At 40.9% G+C, this 18,811-nt stretch overlaps 1 protein-coding gene across 1 annotated transcript; it reads right to left on the bottom strand.

Annotated features, from left to right (window-relative positions):
* Nucleotides 1–2,280: 2,280 nt before the first annotated feature.
* ABRACL (ABRA C-terminal like) lies at nucleotides 2,281–15,279 on the bottom strand. The gene is made up of 4 exons (XM_049902329.1): nucleotides 15,231–15,279; nucleotides 14,908–15,030; nucleotides 9,162–9,228; nucleotides 2,281–2,846 (listed from the first exon to the last, which is right to left on the bottom strand). Exons 3-4 carry the CDS (start codon nucleotides 9,220–9,222, stop codon nucleotides 2,662–2,664), a joined length of 246 nt encoding a protein of 81 aa, XP_049758286.1. The 5' UTR covers nucleotides 9,223–9,228; nucleotides 14,908–15,030; nucleotides 15,231–15,279; the 3' UTR covers nucleotides 2,281–2,661.
* Nucleotides 15,280–18,811: the final 3,532 nt, after the last annotated feature.

Here is an 18,811-nt window from a genome sequence, read left to right as displayed (position 1 = left end):
TCAAAGGAACAAAATAAAGTGACAGAAACCATCCCCATGGAAGCCCAGATAAATGGACTATAGGGTCGATATGAGTTAGAATTGACTCAACGGCAACATTTCAGAACTGAAATCAAAAATAACTGGAGGAATTCAATAGCAGATTTGAGCTGGCAGAAGAAAGACTCAGCAGACTTGAAGACAGGACAGTTAAAATTATCAAGTCAAAGGAGCAAAAAGAAAAAGAATGACGAAGAGTGAACGGAGCCTAAGGGACTTGTAGGATTCTATCGAGCAGACCAACGTACACATTATGGAGTCCCAGAGAAGAGAGAAAGGGGCAGAAAGGATATTTGATGAAATAATGGTTGAAAATTTCCCAAATTTGATGAAAGACATGAATTTATACATCCAAGAAGCTCAACAAACTCCAAGAAGGATAAACCCAAAAAGATCCTTGACAATAAGACACATTATAATCAAACTACAGAAAACCAAAGACTAAGAAATAATCTTGAAAGAAGCAAAAGAAAAGCAAATCATCACATTAAAAGGATCCTCAATAAGATTAAGTGCCAAGTTCTCCTCAGAAACCATGGAAACCAGAATGCAGAGGGATGATATATTTAAAGTGCTGAAAGAAAAGAACTGTCAATCAAGAATTCTATAACTGGCAAAAAATGATTCTTCAAAACTGAGTGAAATTAAGACATTCCGGATAAACAAAAGCTGAGAGAGCTTGTTACCACAAGATCTGCCCTACAAGAAATGTTAAAGGCTGAAATAAAAGGACACTGAACAGTAACTCAAAGCCATATAAAGAAAAAAAGATCTACAGTAAAAGTAATTCGATGTGTAAATACAAAAGCCAGTTTTATGTATTTTTGTATTGTAACTCTACTTGCTATGACCTACATGATTTAAAAGCCAAAAGCATTAAAAGTAATTATAAATGTATGTTATTGAGCACACAATGTATGAAGATGTAATTTGTGACAACAACAACATATAGGGAGAAAAGGAGTGGTATAGGAGTAGAGTTTTCGTATGTTATTGGAGTTAAGTTGGTATCAATTTAAACTAGTTGTTATTAATTTAGGATATTAAATATAATCCTCATGGTAGCCACGAAGAATATATCTAAAATATATACGCAAAAGGAAACAAGAAGAGAATCAAAATGGTACACTACCAAAAAAATCAACTAAACAAAAAAAATAGGCAGTATTGGAGGAAATGAGGGACAAAAGGTATGACACACAGAAAACAAATAGCAAAATGGCAGCAGTCCTTCCTTATCAGCAATTACTTTAAATGTAAATGAATTAAACTCTCCAATCAAAAGGGAGAATGAATAAGACATCATGATCCAACTATATGTTGTCTACAAGAAACCTACTTTAGATACAAAGATACAGTCTGAAAGTGAAAGGATGGAAAAAATATTCCATGCAAATAGTAACCAAAAGAGAGCTATTGTGGCTGCAGAATGACCCAGCAATTCTACTCCTAGGTGTATACTCAAATAAATTGAAAGCGGAGACTCAAATATATACTTGCACACCAAAGTTCACTGCAGCATTATTCACAGTAGTTAAAAGGTGGAAATAATCCAAGTGTTCATCAACAGATGAATGGATAAACAAAAAATAGTATATATTATTCAGTCATAAAGAGAAATGAAGTTCTGATACATGCTACCACTTGGATGAGCCTTGAAATCATGCTAAGTAAAGTAAGTCAAGACACAAAAGGGCAAATACTGTATGACCTCAAGTATATGAAATAGTATAGGCAAATGCATAGAAACAAAAGTGGTTATCAGGAACTAGGGGCGTCGAGGAAGGGGATTTATTCCTTAAGGTGTATTGAGTTTCTGCTTGGGGTGATTAAAAAAACTCTTACCTATAGATAGTGATGATAGGTGCACAAGATGGTGAATATAATTGATGTCACTAAATTGTACACTTAAAAATGGTTACAAAGGCAAATTTCCTGTTATATGTATCTTACAACAATAAAATTTAAAATACGAAAATGAAGTTTTTAGGTTATATTTTTTTTGACATGTCCCCTAACTCAGGGGTAAGCACATAATAGGCATCAAAATAAATATTTCTTAGGATCTAACCGTAATTCTATCCATCTCTGTTGTTTTTTAATCCTGTAGTTTACAAGAATTTTTATTCAAATTAAGATAACTTTTACTGCAGTAATCTAATCTTGATGCCAAAACCTATTCTAAGAGGCACATAAATGCTTAAATGACAAAATAAGGCAATTTTAAGATAGTTACATGGCTTTATTACATATACATTATAATATTCCTTGTGGAGTTTGTTTTCTACTTTCACAGAATGGCAAATATCTATAAAGTTGTCCAAGAATGATTTACGAAACAAACACTTCCCCAACCCTCCCCCACCAAAAAAAAAAAAGCCTCATTGCCTACGTTTTCTAACCAGACTCCTGAGAAAAATAATAGGTTTTGCTTATTTTACAGTGTAATACATAAATTTTCTTTCCAGATATCAAAAGAGCAGACTTCCAAAATATGAGTCTCCTTTTGTTTATAAAGTTCTACAAAAATACATTAAGTATGCTTACATGTTTGTTCTTTGACTTAATAATCCAGTTTACCAGAAACAGAAAATAGCAATACACAAAGATATGCAAACCACATTAATCTTGCAGCAATACAATATCAACATCATCATGAACACCTTGCAAAAGTAACTCTCCTGGGTATGTAACAATCTTCCTTCGTTTTGCAGCTTTGAGCGTTCCCACCAGTGCTTCAAAGAGGTTGGCACATTTGTCGTCTCGGAAAAGAACGCCAAATTTCACACTTAACTTTCCATCAGCATCTAATTTAAGAAAATACAATATTAGCAAATGCAAAGTCTGTTTCTTGTCCCCATGTACAAAAGATTCACAAAATCTTTAATAAACATCTACTATGGGCTCATGCTATGGCTGCTAACCAAAAGGTCGGCAGTTCGAATCTGCCAGGCACTTCTTGGAAACTCTATGGGGCAGTTCTACTCTGTCCTGTAGGGTCGCTATGCGTTGGAATTGACTTGACGGCACTGGGTTTGGTTTGGTTTTTTTTTTATGGGCTCACCAAGAATACAATTTATAATTACCAGTCAAAAGTTTAATGTAGCCAAAGGAGTTTCTTTGCAGCTGTGGCCTGCATTCAATATAGGCAGACTTTCTGGCAAGTCTCGTGGGCTTTTGCTCGTTCTGGATCCTGCAGCTGGCTCTTGTTCTTCTGACCTCCAGTTCTTGGGACTTGAGCTAGCAGTTTACCTGCCGTCTTGCCTGATGATTTTAGGATTAGTTGGTCTTCACAGCCTGTGACCAAGAGCCCTGCTGTCTGACCTGCCCATCTTGGGTTCACCAGCTCCTGCACCGAGGTGAGTCAGAAGCCTCCAGCCTGACTCAGGGACTTGGGACACTCCAGCCTCTACAGCCACGTGAGCCATTTCCTTGATATAAAGCTCTCTATATATACATTTATACGCTTTACTGGTTTTGCTTCTTTACTGGTTTTTCCCAGTGTAAGACACCCCCCAACATACCCACCACACTGGTATAGAATAAACTTTGTAAGACACAAACCTGATTGATACTCTTCTATTTTAATCTTTCTATGGCTCCCTACCACTTCAAAGTTAAATGAAGTCCTTGGCCTCATAGATAAAGCTTTTCTTGCTCTGGCCTTTGCACCCATGCCTTGCGCTCTTGCCTGGTGTCCCAGCATACTGCTCCACGCACCTTTTGATCCAGTCATAAGGAGCTGCTTCCTGTTGTCCAAAGCGACATAAGAGATGCTGCCTTGGTAGTTTTACCCATGTTGAACCATCTGCCCAGCATCCCAAGCCCCTTTCCCTAGCTAAATTCTTTTTCTCCCTAAACCAAACCAAACCCACTGCCGTCAAGTCGCTCCGTGAATGGACTCAAACGTCACCTTCTCTGAGATGCGCTCCATGATCCCTCTGGTTGAGATAATAGCTCTTCTTATAAAATTGACTATACAATCTATCAAAGCACTCATCATCAATTATAATAATTAATAGCTAACATGTATTGAGCGCGTGCTACTTTCTCAGAACTGTTCAATGCATTTCACACTCATTAAACTCACTTAATCCTTATTTCATCACGGATGAGACACAATTGATTGCAGGAAGCACCATCACTTTATATTCCAATTAAGCTGCCTATTTATAGCACACCATGTATTGTAAGATGCATCTTTATTTCAGGGAATTTAAAGTGTGAAAACCAGTGTCTTTAAGTCATCAAAATAGGCTTTTATTATTATTACAAATAAGGAAACCAAGGCATAGAAAAGTTTACGAATGTGCCCAGGGTCACATAGCAGGTATGTTGAGGAGCTGGGGATTCATTCCTATAGAATCTGACTCCAGAGCACACGTTCTTAACCACTTCCCAATGTATGTTCCCAATTTGTTTGTGTTTTCCAGCTACCCAAGACGTGCTCAAGGAGTGAGACAGAAATTTGTTTATTTCCGCATCTCCAGCACTGAGGACAAAGAGAGCATTCAAGAAATCTTTGTTGAGTGAAGGAATTTAAATCTCTAAATAATCTTTCTCCGCTTAATCTTTTTCACTGAATGAAAAATGAGAGATTTTAAGGAAATTGATTTTAACAAAACAAAACAAACATAAAAGATAAAACCAATCAATTTCTAACTTGAGTTCATAAATCATAGGTAGATTAGTAAAAATTATTCCAGACACAACTGCAATAATCACTACAACATGTCAGAAGATAACATAGCTCCATATACGCTTTTCAACTCACTGAGTTATCCATTAACAGGGGCAGGTGAGACAAGGGGGCCAGTTGAAGCTGCAAAGCTGAAACTATTTTCATGCTTGTTGAAGTTATCATTATTTTATAGCCTTTTAGTTTGTAAAGCTGCTAATTTTAAAGTACAGGTTCAGTTTTTCCTATCAGAATAATGACATTGTTCTAGGGGTATTGTTGTCAGTTGCCATCAAGTCAGCCCCACTCATGGTAACCTCATGCACAAACGAATGAAACACTGCCCAGTCCTGCACCATTCCCATGGTCAGTTGCAAACTGGACCATTGTGATCCATAGAGTTTTCATTGGCAGATTATCAGAAGCAGGTGGCCAGGCCTTTCTTCCTAGTCCATCTTAGCCTGGAAGCTCTGCTGAAACATGTTCAGCATCATAGCAACACGCAAGCCTCCACAGATAGACATGGTGGCTGCACAGGGTATAGAGGGTAGGATTTTAAAAGCAATTGAGTCTGACCAATACACACTAGGCTGATATAAAGATCTAAAGGAGAAGAAAATTCTGCAGATCTTTTGAATTTAAAAAAAAAATTCTCCAAATCCTTGAACAATCTAAACAATAGTACTCCTAAGAGTACCAGGGCCTCACAGAACTTAGGAGAAATTGGAAGTATGGCTGGAGGAACATAAGTAGTGACATCACAATTGAAAATAAGACTCACCAAATTTCCATCAAGTGGGCATGATGAATTGGGTGGGAGAAAAATGAGGTTAGGAAAGAACTGTACATCTGTTTGATCTGGGGACTAATAAATTACATTCTCCATTGTCTTCTCAATGCTGTCCACAAACATCAGACTCATGCCCATCCCAAATTTGGCTCAAGGATTTCCTCTCAAACTGACCTGCCCTACACTGCAAAGTCCTATCTGAGATTCAAGGCTTAATTAAATGCCCCTCAATACTGCAGCTATCAATAATATATTCCTCTGGGACTGTAGTGAACTGATCAGTATGGATTGCACCTCAACATAAAGAAAACAAAAATCCTCACAACTGGACCAATAAGCAGAAAAGATTCAGGTTGTCAAGGATTTCATTTTACTTGGATCCACAATCAACACCCATGGAAGCAGCAGTCATGAAATCAAAAGACACATTGCATTGGGCAAATCTGCTGCAAAAGACTTCTTTAAAGCGTTGAAAAGCAAAGATGTCACCTTGAAGACTAAGGTGCACCGGACCCACGCCATGGTGTTTTCAATTGCATCATATGCATGTAAAAGCTGGACAATGAATAAGGAAGATCGAAGAAGAATTTACATCTTTGAATTGGGGTGTTGGTGAAGAATATTGAATATACCGTGGATGGCCAAAAGAACAAACAAATCTGTCTTGGAAGAAGTACAACCAGTATGCTGCTTAGAAGTAAGGATGGCGAGATTACGTCTTACATACTTTGGATATGTTATCAGGAGAGATCAGTCCCTGGAGAAGGACATTATGCTTGGTAAAGTACAGAGTCAGTGAAAGAGAAGAAGACCCTTAACAAGATGGATTGACACAGTGACTGCAACAATGGGCTCAAGCATAACAAGAATTGTGGGCATGGCGCAGGACCAGGCAGTGTTTCGTTCCATTGTACATGGGGTTGCTATGAGTCAGAATTGACTCAACAACATAGTGAATTGAAGGAGGCCAACATAATGAATTGAAAGAGACCTGGTAGTGCCGTGGTTAAACACTCAGCTGCTACCTGAAAAGTGGGCAGTTACTACCAGCCACTCTGCGGGAGAAAGACGTGGCAACCTGCTTCCATAAAGATTACAGCCTTGGAAACCCTATGGGGCAGCTCTACTCTGTCCTATAGGGTCACTATGAGTCAGAATTGACTCGACGGCAATGGGTTTGGTTTTACAGTCAATTGAATGTCAGCACTTCACAATTGAGCATATCATTTTTTCTGATAACTGCCCCATGAGTTTTCAACTATTTTTCTCAAATACACAGGAATATCCTTGAGGAAGAGGAATATATACCACTCGGACTTATAGTTGCTTAGCATATTTAGATGCTCAACAAATACTTATGAACTGACTATATAATTAAACTCAGTTATTGAGTTCACACCAACACTTGCATGTCTACTTTATCTTCTCTTGGTATATTTTAGTAGTGATGGCTCAGGTTTAAAGGACAAATAAAGTGACTAAAAAAACCAATTGCCATTGAGTCGATTCCAACTGATAGCGACCCTACAGGACAGAGTAGAACTGCCCCATAGAGTTTCCAAGGAGGGCCTGGTGGATTCAAACTGCTGACCTTTTGGTCAACAGCCGTAGCTTTTAACCACTACGCCACCAGGGTTTCCAAAGTGACTAGAGAAGACCAAAAAGGCAATGTGGTAGAAGAATAATGGCCCCCAAAGTTATCCATGTCCTAATCCCTGGAACTTGTGAATAGGTTACCGTATGTGGCAAAAGTGACTTTGCAGGTGTGATTAAAGTCCTTAGATGAGGACATTATCTTGAATTATCTGGGTGGGCACAAGGTAATCAGAAGGGTCCTAGAAAATGGAAAAGGTGGAACAGAAAAGGAGGTCAGAATGATGAAGCGTGAGGATCGACGTGCTTTGTTGACTTTGAAGATGGAGAAAGTGGACCCTGAGCCGAGGAATGTGGACAACCTCTAGAAGCTGGAAAAGACAAGGAAAGGGATTGTCCCCTAGAGCCTCCAGAAAGGAATGTACCCTGCCAACACTCTGGTCCTATACCAGTGAGACCTGTGTCACACTCTTGATCTAGAGACCTGTTGAAATAATCAATTTTTGTCGTTTCACATCATTAAGTTTGTGATAATTTGCTTCAGCAGCAATGGAAAAGTAATACAGGAGACATTGAACACTACTTTATGTACTTTTACACAAATATGCTGTGTATTGCAGGTTTTTTTTTTTTCCAACTGTGCCCCACCCCTTGGTATTTTTGTAAGCATGCTATGCCAATCTTTTTCATAGCATGCTTACAAAAATACTTGAGGGAGCAGCTGGCAAACAAACCTAGACCACGTGGGTTATTTGCAGAAAAATACAATAATGGCTTAACGGGATTTTCAAAGGATTTGCAATTCATAAGCAGACAGAGCTATAAGTAAGAAGAATCAAGCTGTAATTACAAAACAATTCTCTTGAGGTACTTACTCTCATGTATCTTGTCTGAGATGTACCAAATGCTTAAAGTGACAGATATAATAGTGACTTTCATTACAACTTAGGAAAAGGGCACTGATACTATCAATTAGTATACTGCTAATACTAATACTAAGGAGCCCTAGCGGCACAGTGGTTGAAGCACTTGGCTGCTAACTGAAAGTCAGCGGTTTGAACCCACCAGCTGCTCTGTATGAGAAAATGTGCTAAGTAAGTAATGATGCTTATAAAAATTACAGCCTTGGAAACCCTATAGGGCAGTTCTATCCTGTCCTATAGGGTCGCTATGCATTGGAATCAACCTAATGGCAATGGGTTTTTTTTTTTTAATACTAATACTACCAATGTTACATGTCACTACCTTCACAGTATCTACCTATTTGTTGCTGAGGAAAAAGAAGATTTAAAAAAAAAAAGAAAAAAGTCTACCTATAGGATGGTTTGGAAACCCTGGTGGCGTAGTGGTTAAGTGCTACGGCTGCCAACCAAAGGGTTGGTAGTTCGAATCCACCAGGCGCTCCTTGGAAACTCCATGGGGCAGTTCTACTCTGTCCTATAGGGTCACTATGCATTGGAATCAACTTAATGGCAATGGGTTTGGGTTTTTTTTTTTTGGAATACTAGTACTACCAACGTTACATGTCACTACCTTCACGGTATTTACCTATTAGCTGCTGATTAAAAAGAAGACTTAAAAAAAAGCCTACCTATAAAAAATAGGATGGTTTATTTTAGTTACATGTATATAAATACCTGATCATACAAAACTCAAGAATTTAGAAAAAATAAGGATAATTCAGTATAATTTCAATCTAAGTCCCTAGTCACTTGAAAGTTTGTAAAATGGAAGATGGTTTAAGCAGAGAAAATGAATCTCGATAGTGTGACACATAAAAATTTGAACATGATTCAATTACCAGAATTCAATACAGCCAGATTAAAGAAGTTTGGTAATTTTTCACCCATTGGAATGGAATATCTCAACCCTTCTTTGCATCCGAATCAATGCCCCAGTAGCTGCGTCTTCAGGTGCCACTTCAGGGAATAACACGCTCACTGAGGGCACAGCTGTCCTGAAGCCCTGGGTAACCCATTTACAGGCTTCCACCAAAATGCCGGTCCTGTTGCTCTGACGTAAAACCACAAAGAAACAAAAGTTACAGGTTAGAGTACTTACTTTTTGAACCCAAGCGATGAATTTCCTCCACTAAGAGGTTAACTTCATGATCCACATTCATTGCTGCCTGAGAGAGAAAAAAGTGTGTTTGCATTACTACCCTTTCTTCATTGCATTAAACACATCTTGCCAAATCCAAGGGTCTTTTCTTTTTCATGTAGCATCTGTTACTATCAATATACCACGTCCCTTTGCCTAAAATTATGTTTGTAATATACGTGGCACCAAAGCATCTCCATTTTCTCATTATCTTTAAAACTACCTTTCTGCTGACCCCATTATTCTTCTCCGCTGTCCGATGGGGAGAATGTCACCATTCCCCATATTGTCAATTGCCATTGAGTCAGCTCTGACTCATGCCCACACCATCCATGTACAACAGAACAAAATATTGCCCAGTCCTGCGCCATCTTCCCAATCATTGTATGTTGGACTCCATTGTTGCAGCCGACGTGTATTTTGAATGTCTTCCAATCAATGGGGCTTCATCTTTCAGCACCATATCAAACAATATTCTGTTGTGATCTATATAAAGGGTTTTCATTGGCTAATTTTCAGAAGTAGATCCCCAGGCCTTTCTTTCTAGTCTGTCTTAGTCTGGAGGTTCTGCTGAAACCTGTTCACCACGGATAACCTTGTTGATATTTGAAACACCAGTGCCATAGCTTCCAGCATCATAGCAATATGCAAGCCAACACAGTACAACAAACTGACAGATGGGTGGTGGATTCTCCTTGTACCCATTATTAACTCCAATCAAATCCTTTTCAAGGTGCTCTGCTAGGCACCAAAAATACAAAGATGAGTAGCATAGTATCTGCCCTCAGGTTGCTCACCGTCCAGAGGCCCGAGAAAGGACTGGAATAAACAGCAATGTGACAAGCACTCAGTGGTACAAGGGGGAGACATAAGCAAAAGCATGAAGGCAAAGAGAGAAGATGTGGCACACTTGAGGCAGGCATTCTGCTAGGAGGAGGGGATACAAAGATTAATTGACACAGATGTATCTACCCTCTGGAGCCTATAGCCAAAACGGAAGGCAGGTCAACATAGAGGTAACTTTAATACTGTCAGGTCAATGCAATGATGACTTCTGGGTCACGTGGAGGGGATCCTGTCCTCTGGGCACTGCCCAGTGCAGCCTGACTGCAATGGAGAGCTTGTACCGGAGACAGTTGGTTCATCTTCAGATAAGGAGAAGTCCGGAATGTAACAGGAGCTGTGAGACTTACCAGGGCTTACTAAGTCCTCCACAGGCTGGGCTCTGCCCACTGTTCCAGCCCCCTCCACTCTACACCCCTTGACTTCAGGTTTCAGCCAATGCCATGCGGGGCTTCCCTTTATTTATCAGATACCCCTCACTCTCACCTCCAGCCTTCACAGATGCTGTGTTCTCAGCCCATCATGTCCCTAGTCTTCTTTCTTGGGGCTAACCCCACACATCCAGTGCCAGCTTAGATCTAACTTCCTCCAGGAAGCCTTCCCAGAGCCACTAGTGCAGGAGAGTTCCCCTGCTATGTGTTCCCACAGCACTGTGGGCCCGTCTTCACTTCACTTTACTAGAATTACCGCAAACTCCTCTCTGCAGGAATCCAGCTCGCAGCTGTACCACTGGAACCCAGCATCACATCTGACACCAGTAGTGGAGGTTCAATAAATACCAGTTCCATGAACTGACGGAACGAGTAAATGCATCAGAGGTGAAGGAGGTACAGGTGTGGGAGCTGGCACCAGAGAGCTACTAACTTAGGTGGGGAACGGAGAGTAGCTTTCAGAGGAACAGCACTCAAAGACAAAAAAAAAAAAAATAGGTAAAGAGGATTGGCAAACACCCACATAAGGGCAGAGGGGAGAAATACCAGCAAGAAATGGTGAAAGAACAGGTAGAAACGGAAGATGAGAACCCCGGCCATGTAGGGTCCAAGAAGTTAAGGAAGAAGAGAGTTTCCATAAGAAGGCAGTAATTTACAATGCGACAACCACACGAGGGTCAGAAAGTAGAAGCAAACGGGCAGAATATGCATCTATTCAGTCTGTTTTCAAATTATAAGTTTTCCAAACCGAATAAGAAACTAAAAAAGTGGGATTGCGTGTATGGTTTATTTGGGGGTGATGATTTGGAAGAAACAACTTGATCCAGGCAGGCTGTAACTAATTCTCAGTAGCTTCTAAAAACAAGAGTGACATCTATGACTACGTACCACCTGCTTAAATGATATTGATTGGGACCGCAGATTACCACTACCATCTGCTACATTATTTGTGTGAACATTATAATTAAAGAAGCTTGTATTGCAATAAAATGCGAACTCTTAAATGCATTTACATAAAACTTCTTTTATGACAAAAAAAAAAAAAAAAAAAAAACCTCACTGACATCAAGTCGGTCCTCATAGCAACCCTACAGGACAGAGTAGAATTGCCCCATAGGGTTTCCAAAGCTATAAATCTTTATGGAAGAAGACTGCCACATCTTTCTCCCACTGAGCAACTGGTGGGTTCGAACCGCCAACCTATCAGTTAGCAGCCGAGCTCCCTCTATTGTGTCCAAATATTCGGAACTTTGTGTTGGTCAAGACATATCTATAACATTATATTCAATTCAAGACATGGTTTAAGTGAGAAATTAAAAAGATAAACATACCCAGGGGATGCAGCCACTATGCTGAAGGCCTGAAGGCTATGTCACGAGAAAAATGGTAGAAAAAACTTGCTAATGTCAGTGTGGTGCACAGCTGTTGTTTTTGCTTGCGCAGAACCCATTCCATATTCTGGCACCAGCAATCAAGTTTCTATTTGGATAGAGCCTTTCCTTCCTACTTTAAGTCTTTGTAGCTTGGGTAGATCCTCACTCTGGGCTCTAGGAATAGTCATAACCAGTGACCACTTTGGGGCATAAGGTTGGTGGTCCCATCTAGAACAATAAGGGTCAGCCCTGGGATTTTTCTGGAAGTATTAGTAAAATGACTCCCTTTCCAAAGGGTTCTAAGAGAAGTTTTCGGCCTATGGTGTAAATGGTCACCATGTAGAAAAAACCTGCCAGGAAGAAACCTAACACCAAGAAAAGTCCAGCCATAGAGCATTGCTTGAGCCCATAGATGATCTTGGACTTGCCAGTTACATGAAGCAATATGGCTTCTGTTTTTGCTTTGGTTGGTTTGATTGAGCTTCTGTCTTTTGCACTCTAAAAAATCTTGACCCATAAAGATGGCCTAGAAAAGATCTGCTGCTATTATCAAAGAATTAAAGCTCCTTCTATGTTCTTATGTGAATAGTCTTGTTTCATTCTGCTCTATTGGGTAGGATGGATGGATAAATGTAATGGGAGGGCAGATTTAGGAGCCATGAGAAAAATTTCTCTATCAAAACTATCTAACAATGAATAAAGTTTGCACCATGTTACTGAAGGCATTAATATGCAGAAGCAGTGCGCATCTATGAGGGTTGCTGAGCAAATAAGCCTGCACTGCATGGAAGGTAGAACGAAATGTTCAAAGGAATCAAGGTCCCCTCCAATTCTCAGGGAGTGGTGAAAACAGTTCAATTTGCTCAGATGCTAACTGAAAGATTGGGGGTTCAAGTCCACCCAGAGGTACTTTGGAAGAAAGGCCTGGCTATCTACTTCCAAAAAATCAGCTATTGAAAACTCTGTGGGGCACAGTTCTACTGTGACAGACATAGGGTCACCCTGAGGTGGAATCAACTCGACAGCAGCTGGTCCAATTCTCAGATTCTCTGCTTTCCTTCCACCATGCAAATGTACCTTTTTAACACTGTTCTCCACTCCTCCCACTCAGCATCAGCAGCACACTTCAGACTTAATATAATGAGACTCAAAGAGGAAATCCCACTATTCTGTAGTGTGAATATGTGGGGTTTTTTTAGGCAGCTATATGTTTACCCAATTTTAAGAAGGGAAAGCAGCCAGCCTTTCTTTTAACTAATTACACATCAGTTCCTTATCTATGTTAATTCATTGAATTCTTAAAAACTTGCAAAGCATTTATTATTTATACCCATTTTATGGATGATGACACTGAGGCAAAGAGGGGTTAACTTAACTCCTCACAATTAAATGACATTCTATCACATCATTCTGGTTTTTTTCTTTTTCTGTTTCACTGGTCCTTATGGAAACTGCTCTAAATATAATAGCGAGCTGTGTTTCTATGAAATATTACATGCTGAGTACTTACTAGGACAAAACACAAAGAAAGGCTCCCTGCCCAGGTCCCTACACGTATGAAAGTTAACAGTCAGGTTTAGAAACCATTGCTAGCATACATAAAATAAGCGGGTTTATTTACTTATTTTATTATTTAGGGTGGAAAGGGACAAAGCGGGGGGGGTACTAACTGTTACATATTCCTTGAAACGCCCAAGACATTTTATAAGAAGAAAGGACAGAAGCCTGGGGCTGGAGCGAGTGAGAAGATCAAAAACAATGAGGAGAGGCCAAAGAAGGGCAAGTGCGGAAGGAAGAGCGTATCAATGGAAGGCAGCTAGACCAGAAGAAAAATACCGCTGAAGGGAAGAGGATCAAGAGAAAGGGAGAACAGACGCTAGCTAGCCCGCCCCTAATCAGGCATTGTGCGTGTGAGTCACAAAGAAAGCGGAGTAACAGAGGATTGGGGCATATGCTCAGCGCTCCATCATCAATATGCTGGAGTATTTTTAAGGACCCTCTTATAGCTGTGTTATTTATTTATTTTCTCTAAGTTTGGAGACAATATATGGAGTATTTCTAATGTTCAAAGAAATAAAACTTCCTTGGAGCGGAGATCTGTGGAAATCAGGGGCCAACTTCGCATACTGGGGCTGGGCACTTCTTCTGCCCTCCTTTGCGATCATTGACTAGCAGCTGGTCAAAGGATGACTGGGTTCCTTCCTGCCTCCTCGCTGGCGCTCACACACTCCATATTAGGGCATCCTTGCCTCAAGTTTGGATACCGCCCGGAAGGGGTCCCAAGATCCTTCCCTGGCAGGCCACCCCACGGTTACCACCGCACCGGTGCAGAGCTGGGGAGCGCCGGATTCCGGTTGTTCCGAGGCTGCCAGGCGGGCTACGGGCGGCCTCCCCAGGAAGGGCCGCGTCCCGGAAGCCTTTGTCTCCTCTACACGCGCGCCGGCGTCCGGCCACCCGCGCTGCCCCGCGGCCGGAGCGCACCGGCGCGCAGCGAAAGCGAGCGCCCAAACCAGGCGACGAAAACGGCCCGAGCCCCTAGTGTTCCCTCCAGTCCCCCGCCAGGAGCGCACAGAGCCGCACCCACCTCCGGCGCTCCAGAGTCCCCTGCCTTGGGGCCACCAAATTCCTCGGGCGGCTTGTCCCCTCAGTCCCAGCCTCCACTACCCAGCGCCGCAGAACTGGCTCCCCGAGACACCGCCAAGCGCAAAGCAGACACTTTGTAAAAAATAATAATAATAATATATATATTTTTTTTTTTGTACGGCGGTAAAAACCGTAAAATCGCTGCTCGCCTCCCCAGCCGCCCCCGGCCGATAAAATGTCACGTGAGCGGAGTGCGGAAGTCTGCTGGAGTGGTGGGGGTGCGGGGGGCGCGCGCCCATCGGGTCCCTATCCTGCTCTGCCTCAGCCCAATGCCAGTGGTAACCTTGATGGCCCTTTGCCCACCTGCAGGTCCTGGCACTCCACCCGCACTCCACCATTCCCCCGGCTTCGTGGTTTCAACCGGATAATCCCGTCCATCCTTCATACCTGTCATATCTGCCCAGGGGACTCACTCACCTCACCGCCTCGGCTTCTTTTCGGTTGAAAAACTGGTGCCGCGTCCTTCCGACCCGGTTATCTTCTTCAATGCACTGGGGAGGAAGAGGCTGAGCAAGGAAGTGACTGAGGCAAAGAGAAAGGCTGGTGTGGAGGAGGAGGAGGGTGGGGAAAAAAAAGTAAGAGTTTAAGCGCTCAGGAAAGGGGCCGCCCACACTGTCAGGGACAAGCCTATGAGAAGGAAACTTAGGGGAGGAGACGCCCGAGGAGTGGCCAGGCCCCAGGCAGGTGGCCGGGCGCCCGCGGCTTCTAGGAAAACCGACCCAGAGCTTCAGCCACCTTACCTTCACGCTACTCAGAGCCAAAGATCCTGTACCCCCGCATCTGTTCCTGGGCGTTGATTTCCTGCCAAGTCCTCTCTCTAAAGATGAAAACCAAAGGACCCACGAAGTGCTGAATGCTGAGGTCTCCTAAGAATATCATGACGTTGATTCTGTGTGTCAGGAGCAGGGCCTCCTGAAAATTCAGTCTAATGACGTCAGCATGGTCTGATTTGCAAAACAAAACGCATTCTTGAAAACCAATTTATTCTACTGCAAAGAAAATTTACTGGGACAAAAAATTATCATGGGTGAATATAGGGAGCTCTGTGTAGTGGTTAAGACCTACAGGTGCTAACCAGGCTATCCTTAGAACCTCTGTGGGGCAGTTCTACTCTGTCTTATGGGGTCGCTATGAGTCGGAATCGACTTGACGGTAATGGGTTTGGTTTGGTTTTGGGTTGGTGTAGTGGTTAGGTGTTTGGCTGCTAACCAAAGAGTTGACAGTTCCAAACCACCAGCGGCTCCTTGGAAACCCTATGGGGCAGTTCTCTGTCCTATAGGATCGCTATGAGTCGGAATTGACACCACCGCTAAGGGTTTGGCTTTGAGTAAGCACAGGTTTCTTCCCTTCTTTATTCACTATTCCCTACACTTAACTGCATAAGTCAATTTATTCATAGTTTCTTTATTTTATTCACGGTTGCTTTAATCCGTGTGTGTGAGTGTGGCGGGGGGGAGAGTGTGATGTGCTTGTCATACAAGCCCCTTTGGAAAGGAAACCTAGGGCCCTGCTGATAGAAGTGACTCCAATGATTCCCCCCTCAAAAAAAAAAAAAAAAAAAAAAACACCTGGTAGGTTCTGACTCATGGTGACTCCATATGCTTCGGAGTAGAACTGTGCTCCAAAGGGTTTTCATGACTGTGGTGGCCTTTAGGAAGCAGATCACCAGGCCTTTCTTCTGAGGTGACTCTTGGTGGATTCAAACTGCCAGCCTTTCAGCTTAATTGTATCACCCAGGGACTCCATTCCTAGAGCAGGAGTTCCAAAAATCACTACAAAGTGGTTCCCTCTTCCATAACTGATTGGATTAAGAGTGATCATGTGATCCAAGAGCATCAAGTCCATAAGCTGGCCATCATCCTATGAAGTGACCTGGCACAAACAGGGACTCTGATAATTAGGTGAGCCAGTCAGATTCTTGCTTGGAAATTGAAGTGGAGAATATAGAGGAGGAGCCATCTGGTAGAAAGACTGAAGCTGAGAAGGAGAGACAAAAGAGAACAAAATGGGCCTCCAGTAAGCCAGACATTTGAGTAAGCAGAAACCATGAGGATGAGGTAGACTGTGGGTAGGAGCAGAAGCGGTAGAAGAGTCCAAGAGAAGCTGAGACTCAGTGACGGAAGAAGAGCAATAAAGGTGTGCTCTCAAAGGGGATGTGAGTAGCTAGGTCCCTAGGCTGCTCTGGGTCCATCCACTTCTAAACCTGCATTCTCCTTACCCTTTTACAGTGAACACCTACCTCTTGGGCGTGGCTTTGATTAAGTTTCTGTTCCTTACAACCAAAAGATTAGTCTTCAACAATGCTCTGATTCTTCTAAGTTCCTCTGGTAACTACCATGTCATATGAAGCTGAAGGTGACTCCGGTATCTTCTGAGGTCTATTTTTCTCATTGAAAGAAAGCTGAGAAGTTATACATTATATCTTTCAAATTCTACATAATGAAATATTATAATCTGAGAAAAATATCAGATTTAGCAATTCCCCAGGCAGGACCTGGTTTGTGACAGTGATCAAATTCTTTAGGCAGAAAATATCCAATGAAATAAATAATCAATCTCTGTGCCAGTTCTGTTATGACAAAATAATTAGTGTTTCACAGTCCTCTGCCAAATAGCCAAAAAAAAAAAAAATTATTTTACCTGAACATGTAAAAACCATTATTAATATGAAAATGAATTTACTCTATAAAAATGCTTTGTTTATACACTATGTTGCACTACGCGTAATAAAAACTTCACGTTACTGAATAAGAAATTGCAATTCAAGAAAGTTGTTTCTGATAAAAGAAACACTTTAAATTTTTGCAATTAATATGTTTCAGACCCAATCCACACTCCTTCAGTTTCCATATAGGCTTTTGTCATCTTTTCTTTTTCTCTTAGGAAGATTGCCAACAGGTAGCTAAGCAACGTGAAACTTTAACCCAAAAAGCAAAAAATAAAGTTTATTAAACAGGAAGTATTTATTAAAAATATCAAGGGTGTACCAGAAGCAATGTGCCAGTACTGCACAGAGTAGGGTATGGCATGATCTTTGTCAAAAGAATTTAGAGTAATTTACATACAAACTAATAAAACAATCTTTTTTTTAAATAATATTTTATTGTGTTTTTGGTGAAAGTTTATACAGCAAATTGGGTTCCCATTTGACAATTTCTGTATAGATTGTTCAGTGACTAAAACAATCTTTATTTATTTAATTGTATAGTATAAGCCAGCCTGGTCGAATAGAAATATAATTGTGAGGCACATATATAATTTAAACCTTCCAGTAGCTATATTAAAAAAAGAAAAAAGGTGTGAAGTTAATTTTAATAATATATTTTATTTAACCCAGTATATTTTTTTATTCTAAATACTATCATTTCAAGATACAATGAATATTTTAAAAGTTACTGATGAGATTTTTTTACATTCTTTATTTTGTACTGCCTCCAAAGTCTGGTGTATATTTTAGACTTACATCACATTTCAAGTGCTCAATAGCTTTGTATGGCTAGTGGCTACTATATTGAACAACGAGGCTCTAGACAGAGAATAGATGTTAATAATTTTACTTAAGTTACATGTTCCTGGAATGAGAAAAATAATAACCCTGTAAAGACTTATGGAAAGTTGAATTATTCCTTTCAAAATACAATTGCCTTTGTTCTAATAAATAGGGAAAATCTTTGCAATGGATCTCTAGGACAATAATTCTGTCCTGGATACATACCCAAGAGAAAGAGTACGCATATTTACCAAATGACTGAATATTCACAGCAGCACTGTTCATAATGTCTGTCAACTAGTGTTAAAATTAAACAACTCCCCGGAAGCCTGGACAATGCTCCAAGACTGCTGGGTGTCTTATTATGAAACACGCTGCTGTAAAACAACTTCATTAATCTCTCAGGAATGCCCCTTCTTGTTTGCCCAAGGACTTTGCTCACTTGGAAGCAACAGATGGTAGATGTTTAATCTAAAACTTACTTTTTCTCAAGACCTATATCTCTAAAATTTTGCGTCTCCAACGAGACTTGTTCTTCTGCGCTACTGTATAACCTTCAAAAAACCAACTGGACTTTATTTTATCACAAAATCATAAATGGCATATAAGCAAAAAACCGCTTCACATTAGCCGCAGCAATTTCTCTCAAACTGACTACCTGATGCAGCCGTCTCTCTCTTTCTCTCTTAATAAAGAGTTGATCTCTTCAATTGTCAAATCTTTCTGTTTTTAATACTAGAGCTACTCAAATGCCCAGTAACAGTAGAATGGATAAATTAACAAATTGTTGGGACAGTCACAAAATATCATATTAACCACCGAGGAAAATAA

Source organism: Elephas maximus, chromosome 1, assembly GCF_024166365.1.
Source record: "Elephas maximus indicus isolate mEleMax1 chromosome 1, mEleMax1 primary haplotype, whole genome shotgun sequence".
Taxonomy (NCBI): domain Eukaryota; kingdom Metazoa; phylum Chordata; class Mammalia; order Proboscidea; family Elephantidae; genus Elephas; species Elephas maximus.
The sequence above is the reverse complement of the archived record's forward strand: the minus strand, read 5'-3'. Positions and strand labels throughout refer to the sequence as shown.

Coding starts and splice junctions, on each gene's coding strand:
- ABRACL (XM_049902329.1), bottom strand. CDS start 9,222: ATGAATGTGGATCATGAAGTTAACCTCTTAGTGGAGGAAATTCATCGC. Junction 2,847..9,161: donor TCATCGCTTGGGTTCAAAAA/GTAAGTACTCTA, acceptor TTCTTAAATTAG/ATGCTGATGGAAAGTTAAGT.